At 42.6% G+C, this 12,748-nt stretch overlaps 1 protein-coding gene across 6 annotated transcripts in view; it reads left to right on the top strand.

The window, feature by feature from the left end:
• The window catches only part of LOC137412007 (formin-binding protein 1-like), a 167,878-nt gene that overhangs the window by 60,031 nt on the left and 95,099 nt on the right, over positions 1–12,748 (top strand). For all 6 annotated transcript variants that reach the window (XM_078783425.1, XM_078783424.1, XM_078783423.1 and 3 more), the window contains exon 2: positions 6,958–7,073. In XM_078783425.1, the coding sequence (XP_078639551.1) occupies positions 6,958–7,073 (116 nt within the window). The remainder of the gene's footprint in view (positions 1–6,957; positions 7,074–12,748) is intronic.

The raw sequence follows: 12,748 nt of genomic DNA, 5'->3' as shown, positions 1-12,748 counted from the left end.
ACGGCAGCACGGAGAGCGAACCATTGAGCAAGACTGAGAGAGAGAAACGTGAGGGGGTGCCTGTATTGCGGCAATAGGCCGATACCCTCTAGGCCCTATTGCCGGTCGGTGAGACGCGAGGCTGTGTTTGCCGGGTTTTCGCCTCGACCCCAAAGCGTGGATCGGAGCGCGCGCTTGGAGCCGGATCTCGACGCCTACCATCTGCCTGGACCCTCCTCTGCCGTCCCAAACCATCCCTGCCTTTCCATCCTTCTTGTGTACGTGAGTTTGTTTTGTTTGTCTTGTCCCTGGGTTAATTAAGACTGCATAGATAAGCTAGAATTTTCACTGTGTCCTTCTGGTCCGTCCCTCTGTCTGTCTTTATTTTATTATCTTTCCTTCTTCCTTGGTTTCTTTCAATCCTGTAAATAGTAATAAATAATAATCGTATTTCAAACCTTTTTGTCTCCTTCCTCTTCTTCACATCCGCGTCGCCTTTGTCTTTTCCCCATTGAATATCTGTGGCGCGATTTTGGCCAACGTTCAGGAATCGGGTTAGTCGGGGTAACTGTTCGGGTGCGGCGGCCATCCGCTCGGCCAATTAACATCCTAGCCGCGTCCGTAACACTATTATAGGAATTGGCCTTGCAGGAAATAGCAGATATCTGACAAAGAATGTGTAGTACTGTACCATGGTTTCTTTCGCATTTTCTCAATGTTCTTTGGAGAAGCAATGGAGCAACCCACTTATTTCTGGCTGTTTTTTGGATTGGAATCAGGTGGCTCTTCATGTGTTGTCTGGGAGGACATGCATTGATTACACAACTGTGGTGGAATTGCTTGGCTTTAATATGAGTTTCCTTTAAAGGAATTTCAATGCAGGAGGAAGCTAATTAGGCCCAGCAAGGCTGAGCAACGGTTGCCAAGCTATGGCTGTTTATCCACGCTCTATCTTTAAAAAAAATATCCACTCGGGCAAGGAAGCAGCACATACCATTTAAAAAGTCTTTGGTGTGACTTCGCCAGGGTTGGAACCACCGACCTCCCAGACTCGGAGCAGATGCTCCAACCATTTCGCTACAGAGTCTGGCTTCCAACAGCAAAGCATTTACAGCTTGTCTCTGAAAATTGCTCTTGGCTCGATCCTGGCTACCTGGTCCCAAATCAGTGCCAGGATACTGGAAGAAGGCCCAGAAGATGAGCGAATCTTTTCTGTTTTGTGATGATCATTATTCATTAGGGGATCATTCTTTCGCACTCATTACATTTAAACAATTATAGGCCTCAGTGCATGTAGAAGTATTCCTTACGTAGAGACGTGATTGGTAATGCTAACGATCTCAGATACCATTAACAGAGTATTTAATTAGTTGAATAAGGGTAGCCATTTGGGATGATTTTCATGGCCCAAATATATGCATGTTGGTGTGTTGCTTTGTCCTCGTACTTGGTCATCATTCATGTGCACATATTTCAAAAATGTGAGTAAGGTAGTACTAAATTACTCGGTTTTCGTGTGGCCATAACCGAGGGCAATGTGTAAAAACCAGTATGGAATATTCCAGTACAGCACTGGCCTAGCACCACTCGCACAAAATGTAACTACAACAACAAGGTAAGAGTAAGGATTGGGGTGCATTTAATTCTGCAACGTAACACATGTGTCGAACGAAAATGAAGATTTTTTTTCGGAAGAAGTTTAAGCTGATCCATTACAAAGCGAAAACATGTCTCATACGGTTACACACTCTTTCTTTGAAGCAAACCTAGCACACCGGGCAGACTCTCCCGCTCCTCCAATTGTTCATCGGCCCCAATTATTCCGTCCTTGTGGGGCCTGTCCGAGAAAGTTTTTGGCCCGAATTTCGTGAAACGGCCTGCCATGCCTGACCTTCTACTGAAGGTGGCAGGAACTTGGAATCTGTTCAGAATTCCGGCAATAACTCTACTCTTCGTGAAACACGCCACGAGATCTTTAATGTCGACCAATGACCAATGTTGACAGACGGCTCCTCCGACATAAAATCCTTTCCGTGGACCATGCGCACATCCGATGCCTCATCCTGCATGTGAAACACCAGCATGACCTTTTATAGTTCGGTCAAGATTCGAACCCAGGCTCGGTAAACTTCATTTTTCCAGATCTGTAGTTCATTACATTTACATGACCTCATAATATATTTTCCTATTGTGCACCTGTAGAATGTCCAAGTCGTTTTACAAGGTTCCCTCCGGTACCGCCCCCCTCCACATCCTCTGTTTCCCATTGCTTTTCCTGTTCCTATTTACAGTCATATAGGAGGCCTCCATAATTAACTCAGTTGTAAAGAACACTTTTGTAAGGCAGAGACCTTAAAGTAATGGAAGGCTTCACTTTCCTGACACTTTTATTAAATCTTTTCTCTACTGGTGGATGCTTTGGTATGTAGTTGGCCCTCCAGCCAAACCCAAGGATACATATAAATGTTTTTGTTTGTACCTCACATATCCTATAATAAATAGCCAGGTGAACACTTTCGACGCAGGTAAATGTCACGGGTTCGACTCTCTCGTCGTGTAATACTTTGTCACCGGTCACAACTGACTTTTTTTTTCTAGTTTACAGTTCCGTAGAAACTCTTTTATGGGTCAGAGGCACCAACCGGAGAAATAAAACTACACAATGAGACTTTTATCCTCTCGCACACACCCACAGCCTAGTGGCAGATCCATTTGGTATTCCCATGGAGGTTCAAAATGCCCCTGTGCATCTGGCATTTGAAATTTGTGCTTCAGGATAACTTTTTGGCACAACAGTTACGAGCTTAAGAATGTCTTCTTTCTGTTCGTTTTCTTTTACTTTCTGCGAATATCAAGATAGTGGTTAACGCAGTTATGTGGGCCCTGATAAGGTCATGCCATAATGCTGGCGCTACTACTATTTTACAACTTCTGTTCCGAATGAATGGGATTGCGATACGAGCCGGTCGACCTCTGATGCGTTGACGACAGAGACTTTTGGGGTTTTGAAAGGGTGACATTGAATTGCCGTGCCTCTCGTGCTGACCACGTTGCTTAGTTCACATTGTTTTGGTGCACGTCGTTTCTCCAGTTGTAAATGGTAAGGTTATCGCTTTGCTTCATCGCAACCTTTTCCATCCTGTGGAAAATTCCAAAACCACTTTGAATGTGCTAACCTGTTCTGCTGTTAAGCATGTTTCTTTGGGGTGTTCTTTTGCAGAATTGTTTTTATGAATACATTTGGTTAGGTGACGAGAACAAGCCGATTCGATTTTGGTTCAGGTCCGAATCCAGATCCGGACTATCACTGGGATACAAAATGTAAACTGTTCACCAGTATGCTCTCTACTGAGTGCCGTTCTAGTTTTAGCTGTGTTAGCGCATCGCTTGTGCGTTTCCATAGTGGAACGTTAACTGCGTCTCGTTGGTCACATTGATGTGTTTTCAGGTCCACCATGGGCCTCACATGCAGCGTCTCTCTGCCAGTGCATACGGTTTGAGTTCTTCTGCTGTGTGTCATCTCTTTCTTGTACTTGGACGATGCTATATTTCATAGAAGCTTCGATTTGTTTCTTAAGAAGTTTTGGTGTTGATCAGAGACTGTCTCGTCACTTGTGATTTCCATGTGAAAAAAAGGTTCTGAGATCTAGAGAGGGTATTGATGATTTTAACTGTTGTTATCAATTGTATTCAGCCTTTGTCCTGCTTCCAACTTTGCAACCACAATTGGGAATATCTGCTTGGTGCACATTCATGGGCCTATGTTCAGGGCTTCTTCCCCCTTTACTGACAAGTTGTATGCAGCTTCTCGTTCACCCAGCAGTGCTTTGTCCTAGGTAAGCTGTTCCGCAGTTTTATGACCAATCAGCGATAGGTTATCCTTGAAAGAAATTCCTTTAATCGGCAACACTTTGATTTATCACTAGTTCTAATGTCTGTAGCAGGACATTAGAACTAGTGATATATCTATTGTGGAGGAAAAACAAAGCTGTGCATATGATTTATTTTTTAGTGATTTAATTCCTATTCTTTATTTCTTAATTTTTCTGTCCTTTTGTAATGGTGTGTCTGTGTGTCTGTGTGTGCGTGCGCTCATGTAACATTGTGCTGATGGGCTGACTGCTGCCTTGACGCAAAAGAGGTTGTGGATCTATTGATGTAGGGAATTTACTGATGTGGATCCACAGCCGATGTTGTGGACCCACCGTTTGGAATGGTTCTGGGCTAAAACCTCGAGGAAGAACGGTGCCCAGCTGATGATCCAGGTGGTCGGGGAATCAGTCGATTGTTATACAGGTTAAGGGTTTACTTTAGGTAAAGAAACAATTACAATATTTTGAGGTTTACAATTAAAACAAGGTTGAATACAGGAGATTGTGAAATTAATACGTTTTAGGAATAGCCGATACTGTATAATAAACAAATAGAATTGTGAAGAACAGACATGAAAAAAATGGTGTGTGTGTGTGGGTTTGTATAATCACAATTTGTGTGTTTGTGTGTGTGTGGTGTGTCTCATTACTTGGCTGTTTTCAATTGTACATCTGGACTATCTCGTCTAACCTTTTTATTCGTACGTGAAGCAAGAGGTGTAGCAGATAAGCATTGGGTCAACCACTGGCATGCAACTTGCACACCTACAGTATCAAGTTATGCTTTTCTTTGTTAAATTTGGGCATTTGGAAATGTTTTCCCCCTTTTTTAATACAAATTACTGTTTGATTAAAAACAAGTACAAAAAGTTTTAATTAAAACAAAAGCCGCGTCGATGTTACACAATGCCTAGATGCAGCTGTGCCTATAACGTCGATGTTATAGGCACAGGACATTCCTATTGATTCGATTACTTGATGTTATTTTTGTGCAAAGTGAAAATATATCTCGGCAATTTCCCGTGTGTGGCGACGAATTTTTAATATATCTCAGCATTTTCCCGTCTGTTATTTCAGGCGGTGTATGACTGACCATGCCGCGATTTAAAAAATATATATCTCGGCAATTTCCCGTGTGTGGCGACAGGCACGTGAACGAAGCTATGCTCCTCTCTCCACACTATTGTGACGACGTATAAATTAAATATTTCATCGTGACGATTGTCATCAAATGGACGAATTTTTAATATATCTCGGCATTTTCCCGTCTGTTATTTCAGGCGGTGTATGACTGACCATGCCGCGATTTAAAAAAAATATATCTCGGCAATTTCCCGTATGTGGCGACACGTGAACGAAGCTATGCTCCTCTCTCCACATTGTTGTGACGACGTATAAATTAAATATTTCATCGTGACGATTGTCATCAAATGGACGAATTTTTAATATATCTCGGCATTTTCCCGTCTGTTATTTCGGGCGGTGTATGACTGACCATGCCGCGATTTAAAAAATATATATCTCAATGGACTTGAAGTTACAGGCCTTTGAGAATTCATTTCGTTCTATAAAGGGCAACTTTCATTGGATTTTCTTCCCGTTTTTTTTCAACCGAGTCTAAAACTATGTTAGCGACTGTGAAAAATGAAATGATATATCGAATTTGATTTGAAATAAAACTGTGTGAGAGAGGAAGACACCACGGGCCTACAAAACAGGCCTCAAAGCTATGCGAGTTAATAAAATGGTGGATATTTGTTTATATGAAGCCTCTCCCAAAATGGGTGGAGCTATGGTTCCCAGAATGGGTGGAGCTTTGAGGTTTTGTCTTCTCTGCAAGAACAACAAGAAGAAGAAGAACAAGAAGAAGAAGAACAACAACAACAGCAGAGGGCACTCTATGACCAGCGTCTGCGACGCGGCAAAAAATAATTTTTAGTGTCCCAACAAACAATTAAGCCTGTTGGTGTTTCCTTCTGAGAATATCCTCATCATGCCATGATTACCCCAGTTTTAAATGGTCATGGTGAATTTATTTGTCCACAGTTCTGTAACGTACTTGTCACCTCCGCCACCGCAGGTAGATGGAGGGTATGTTTCCACGTGTCTGTCTGTCTGTGTCACAGTGAGCACGATATCTCAAAAGGTTATGGATAGATTTGGACGAAACGTGGTAGGCAAGTTGGTTGTGTGACAAGGACGATTGGATTCATTTTTGGTGAATAATGTGGATCCAGATATGGATACAAGAACCTTTACATTTTTTATGTTTTTCTTCACCATTGTGATATATGGGGCCAAAAACGATATACAGCATGATATTTCAAAAAGTCGTGGATAGGTTATGACAAAACCTGGTGGATGAATGAGTTTGAGTAGGTTACAAGAACAAGCGGATTAGATTTTGGTTCAGACCGAATCCAGATCCGGCCTTTTAGTGTGATCCAAAACCTAAACTGGTCAGCCTGGTGCGCTCTACTGAGTGCCCTTCTTGTATAATCCATGCACTTGTAATGCCATTAATTTGTCATTGTCACACGCATTTAAATGAGCTGAAAACGTCCTTTGCAAATGGCTACTCATGTCAATAAATCCAAGTTTGGAAAGTTTTTCTGTGCTTTGTTTATAAAAATAAGAAGAAAGAAATTTGACCTCGAAGAGATATAATTTATCTTTACTCAATTATTCATTCATTCATTCATTCATCACTCACATTCTCAGCTTGCTCATGGCTTTCACATGACACAAATTTACAAATGCTTTGAATTGCCTTTTTTTTAAGTTGTAATTTTTCCCCTTGCTTGTTTGGCAGATCCTGCTTAGGTTCCAGCTGGCGTTTAGCGGCTACAAATCCCATTTTAATGAAATAAGCACATTGTTATGCAAACATGTGCTCTGTACTCCCTGTGCTTGAATAATTGCCAGAGACGCAAGCCACCCAAGCAAGCATGCTTAGCAGCCCTCCCATGACTGTCTTTACGTAACTCACCATATGACCATTGGGCAAAGAAAACTCTTGTTTCCATCACATCTTGTAACGTGTGGAAACATTTGAAGCTATGGATAATTTATCCCTTTTGCGTTTGTGTGTTTGTGCTTATTTCAGGACCAGTTTGACAATGTGGAGAAGCACACACAATGGGGAATTGACTATATGGAGAAGTACTGCAAGTTTGTGAGAGACCGTGCTGAAGTCGAAGTCAACTATGCAAAACAGATCCGGTGGGTATTGCACTTTTTTGGCAAGGCCCAGCTTGTAGTTATGTACTTTGTCAGTGTTCTTTCTCTCTGTGTGTGTGTGTGTGTGGTGTGTGGTGTGTGTGGTGTGTGTGTTGTGTGTAGGTGTGTGTCGTTAGTTGTTATCTCCATGATTTGGGTTTCAGAAGGTGTACTGGAGTCCTCCCAGGATTGGAAGTATCCACCCCTGCTTCGGTGAGGGATTGTGATTCATGGGCTAAGTTATGAAGTTGTGTTGTTCTTAGAGGTTTACTCCAATGGATCTTTACAGGATCGTCACTGAGCCCGTGCAGCCTCCAACTGCAGTTCCTTTGTGGTAATGTTCCCAGGAATGTTTTTTTAGATCTCTGTAAGGTTCTTCTTTATCAATCCCATTGCTCCAATATTATCACTGGTACAACTGTGGTGCTCTTCAGCTTCCAGGATATTTTCACCTAATTCTTGAGGTCTTGATATTTGGTCATTTTCTTGATTTCTGTATTATTTAGGCCAAATTCGCTGGGTACTGATATCTCGATCAGCAATGCTGTCTTTCTCTTTTTATTCCGGAGTACTATTTCCAGTCGTAATGCCTTGTTTTCTATGTTCACGCTGGATGGAATCATCAGGTCATATGTGAGCATTATGTCCTTGTTTTCCGTGATCGCTTTTGGCTCAGGCTTCCCTGAGTTTTGTGGAACTGGGGTATTGAAATTTCTGCAGATGTGCCAGTGGATTACTTGACATACCTTGTTGTGCCTTTGGGTGGACAGCTACTCTGTCATTCGTTGTTTTACATCCTGATAGGAGACGACTCGTGCTTTCTGTTTCTACCTTGCAGAACCTATACTTGTCTGAATGACTCAGTCCTGCCATCTTTTTAAAGCCATTGGTGTCGTGTCCATGGTCTTGGGAATTAATAATGATTTGTTCTCCATCCCAGTTGAGCTGACCTCTTCTTTGCCATTTCAGTGATTCTTCTATGTCTATCCCTAATTTGTCCAACTCTTTTTAATAAAATTTTCCCTGCTCTTTTGGCTTTATCTCTGTCACTGTATATCTGCTGGTATTTCATCTTGTATTTTTCTTTTGTCTTTTTTGCAATCGTTGGGGCTGTATTCGTTGTTGTTTTGTTTTGGTGCATGACATCTTCTATTCACACCTGTTTTTGGAAGATTGTGCAAGGTGATTGAGAGATACATTTTCTGGTTTGTTGTGTTCATGCTTGTACACAAATTGTATTTGGTAGTCTGTTGAACTCTCCACGTACTCTGCTAATCATACAGTCATCGTTCTGTGTACTTGATTGAGTTCCATCAGGCCACCACCTCCTTCTTTCCTCTGCAGGTACATGATATTATTGAGATGCATTGATTTTTGTGGAACATTTTGCGGATAGTGAGGAGTTTCCTTGTTTTGATATATAGTTTTTCAATATTGGCTTGTGGCCAGTTTCCCATTTTGTAGATTTACTGTAACACTGGTACTGCGAGTTGGTTTATGGCTTTAATTTTGTTTCTTGTGGTGAGACGTGTTTTCAGGATCAGCCTTGTTCGACAGGTATTTTTTGATAATTGTTTTGCGCATTTTTTATGACAAATTTGGTGGCCATCTTCTACCCCAAGGTATTTGGAAGATGCTTTGTTGTCGAGCTTCTGTATTGTTGTATCTAGGTCGATTTTTATGTTGTCCGTTTTTGTTGGTCTACCTTGCACTAATGTGCACTTGGCACACTTATCGAGGCCAAATTCCATTTGGATGTTATCAGAGAACCGTTTCACTCATTTCAGTTGTTCTGCCAATTTTTCGTCATTCATGCCAGGAAGAGGAACGACAGACGCGCTTTTCATTGTGAGGCAGTTGCAGGAGAAGTACATGGAGAAGAGGAAGAAGTTGTTTCTTGGGTTTGTTGATCTGGAGAAAGCATTCGATCGGGTTCCACGCAAAGTATTGACATGGGCATTGAGGAAGTTAGGAGTGGAGGAATGGTTGATCAGAGTAGTGATGGCAATGTACAAAAGAGCGCGCACAGCTGTAAGGACGAAGGACGGGAACAGTGGTGAGTTTGAGGTGAAGGTGGGAGTGCATCGGGGTCGGTACTAAGCCACTACTATTTGTAGCTGTGATGGAGGTGCTGGCTCAGAACGTAAAGGAGGGTTTACCGTGGGAGTTGTTGTATGCAGATGATCTGGTGTTGATTGCGGAAAGTATGGATGGACTGAAGGAAAAGATGAACACGTGGAAGGAATGTATGGAGACAAAAGGTCTGAAGGTGAATATTGGAAAGATGAAGGTGATGGCAAGTGGTAAAGCATGTGGTGAGGTGGAAAGAACTGGGAAGTGGCCCTGTGCTGTGTGTAGGAAGGGTGTCGGCGTGAACTCCATTCAGTGTACAATGTGCGCTGAGTGGGTTCATCAAAAATGTAGTGGTCTGAGAGGGTCATTAACCAGTGTGGCAGCTACATTCAAATGTAAGGTGTGCACAGAGGGAGCTGCAGATGGAGGAAATGTTGAGTTGGATCTTGGAGACGGCGTGAAGCTGGAAGGTGTGAAAACATTTTGCTTCCTCGGAGACATGCTGAATGGAGAAGGTGGATCAGACTCGGCAACGGTTGCTCGAGTGAGATGTGCATGGAAGAAGTTTCGGGAATTGAGTGGCGTGCTGATGATGAGGGGAGTGTCGTTGAAGCTGAAGGGAAAGGTGTATGCTGCATGTGTGAGAAGTGTTATGATTTATGGGAGCGAGACATGGGTAATGAACGTAGAGCAGCAACGAAGGTTGGAAAGGGTGGAAATGCGAATGGTTCGACGGATGTGCGGGGTATCGTTGAGAGAGAGGAAGACAAATGATGAATTGTGAAAGATGATGGGAATAGAGCCTGTGATTGATGCTGTGAAGAGGAACAGGTTGAGATGGTTTGGTCATGTGTTGAGGAAGGATGAAAGTGACTGGTTGAGAAGAGTGATGGAAATGAATTTAGAAGGAAGTAGAAGACGGGGAAGACCGAGAAAGACTTGGCTAAAAATGGTGGAAGAAGAAATGCGGGCAAGGGGGTTAACAAGGAGAGATGCAGAAAATAGGGCAAAATGGAGAAGATTGTCATGGTGACCGCAAGGCTAACCCCCGCTCTAGCAGGGAAAATGGCCTTTAAAATGCATGTTGTTGTTGTTGTTGTTTTGCCAATTTTTCGTCATTCGGTGCAAAGAGGTTTAAATCATCCATATACAGTAAATGTGTCACCTTTCTTGTTTCTTTGGACATTATTTTATTGGATGTTAGGGTGTATCCATGTGCTTGAGACGTCACACATGAGGTTACTGAGGTTACTTCATGGGTCCAGGGCCAGGCAAAACAGGAGAGGAGAAAGGCTGTGTCCTTGGAAAATCCCGCATCGTATCTTTACTCCTGGTATTTCAATATTTCCTTCTGAGTGCTGCAGCATTAGTGTGGTATTCCATAGATACATGGCTTTCTCAACTTGATTATTTGGGGATTTATCTTGTACATTTGCATGCACTTTATCATACATGAATGTGGGACACCGTCAAAAGCTTTTTTATAGTCTATCCATGCTGTGGACAATTTGGTTCTTCTCATATTGCAATTTTTGAGTATGGCCTCCTTTAGTAGTAGATGGTCTATTATTATGTAATATCTTCTCTTGCATCCCTGCTGTTCTGCCTCTATGCATCCTTGTTGTGTTAGGTGTGTGTGTGTGTGTGTGTGTGTGTGTGTGTGTGTGTGTGTGTGTGTGTGTGTGTGTGTGTGTGTGTGTTTGTTTGTGTCGTTGGATGTTATCTCCAAATGCAGGTTTCAGAAGGTGGAACAAAGCCCTCACAGGTCTCAGTGTATCTACCTTCGTGTGTGTGTGTGTGTGTGTGTGTGTGTGTGTGTGTGTGTGTGTGTGTGTGTGTGTGTGTGTGTGTGTGTGTGTGTGTGCGTTTGCGCGCGCGCATGCATGCGCATGTGCGTGGATTTGCATGTGTACACAACATACCACTGTATACCATTCCACATATAACATGTGTGTATATACAATGCAACATGTGCACAATAGGTATGAGGTGTAATCAAAAAGTTAGGTCAATGTTAGAATAAAATCATTTTATACTTGCATCTTTAATCCCCTTTGAAATATTCCTGCACATAGACACTTTTTACACCGTTCCTGCCACAGTCGGAAACATTTCTGTACGTCCTCTTTGTTAACCACCTTCAGAAGGTCTGTCATGTTGGATTTGATGTCTTCGATCATGTCAAATCGCTTCCCTTTCATCGTTTGTTTCAATTCGTGGAATGGCCAGAAGTTGCACGGTGCCAAGCCAGGTGAATAAGGCAGAGGTGGCATGACAGGAATGTTTTTTGCCACCAACAATTGTTGGATAGAGAGCGCCATGTGGCATATAGTGTATTGTCGTAATGGAGCAGCCACCCATTCTTCCACTTTTCTGGTCTTTTCCATATGACTGCCTTGCACAACATTTCATAACTTCCACGTATAAAGCCACATTAACAGTAGCACTTTTGGGAAGAAATTCTGCATGACTCATTACTTCCATGGTTACATTTCAGTTTGCTTGGACAACAGTGCTGAATTGAGCGATGTTTTCAATGGTTCAGGCTGTGGATGGATGCCCTCTTCTTTCATCGTCTTCCAGTAACTCATTTCCTTCCACAAACCTTTGTGACCACTTGAAAAACAGTCATTTTTGTCACAGCTTCATCTGTGTAGACTGTTACGAGCATTTGGTGTGTTTCCGTCTTGCCAGGTTTAAAACCAAATTTCATGTTTGCACGTTGCTCAAATTTCGCCATTTTCTAAAAAAGTGCCAGAAACCACAAACACGTTCCCACACAAAGAAATGCCACTGCGCACTAGTTTGCCTAATGTTTGTTTCTTGTTTGGTGTTTAATGGTGTTTCCTGCATCTTGGCAAGTGAGAGGGTTTACAAAATAAGCCCCACCCACTGATCTTAGCAATGTTCATGCATTAATTTGTAGCGGCACCATTTACCAAACCTTTTGATCACACTTTGTATATACGTATTGTTACGTGCTCCTCCCCAACCCCCGGTCACGGTGTACCTCCGAGCCCCGAGAGGAGTCACGGCAGAAAAATGTGTTATTCTGTATGTCAAAGATCAATGGTGAAGCCACACCAATTGTTACCAACAAACAAATATTGTATTAATATCACACAAGAATAACAGTAATAATAATAATAATAATTCATTTATTTTGTATAGCGCTTTTCCAGAAGCCCAAAGGCGCTTTGACAGAGTGGAAAACATAATGCATAACAATACATGAAAACAACAATTGCAAAAAGACAAGAATCAATAGGGAAATATTTAAAGCAAAAGGAGGGAGAAGGAGAAGAGATAGTCAGGGGTTAAATGCTGTGGGTTGAATGTTGAATGCAGTGTTGAACAGGTGGGTCTTTAGTGATGTTTTGAATATGGTGAGTGAGGAGGAGTCTCTGATGGTGTGAGGTAGTGAGTTCCAGAGGGTGGGAGCAGCGATGGAGAAGGCCCTGTCCCCCCAGGATCTGAATTTGGTCCGGATGGAGGGGGTCAGGAGGTTGGTACCAGCAGAGCGGAGGTTGCGGGTGGGAGTGTGTCTGGAGAGGAGGTCAGCCAGGTAGGATGGGGCCAGGTTATGGAGGGCTTTGTATGTCAAG

This window comes from Myxine glutinosa, chromosome 8 (assembly GCF_964187855.1).
Source record: "Myxine glutinosa chromosome 8, kmMyxGlut1.1, whole genome shotgun sequence".
NCBI classification, from domain to species: domain Eukaryota; kingdom Metazoa; phylum Chordata; class Myxini; order Myxiniformes; family Myxinidae; genus Myxine; species Myxine glutinosa.
Note: the sequence above shows the minus strand (reverse complement) of the source record. Positions and strands in the feature narration are given on the sequence as shown.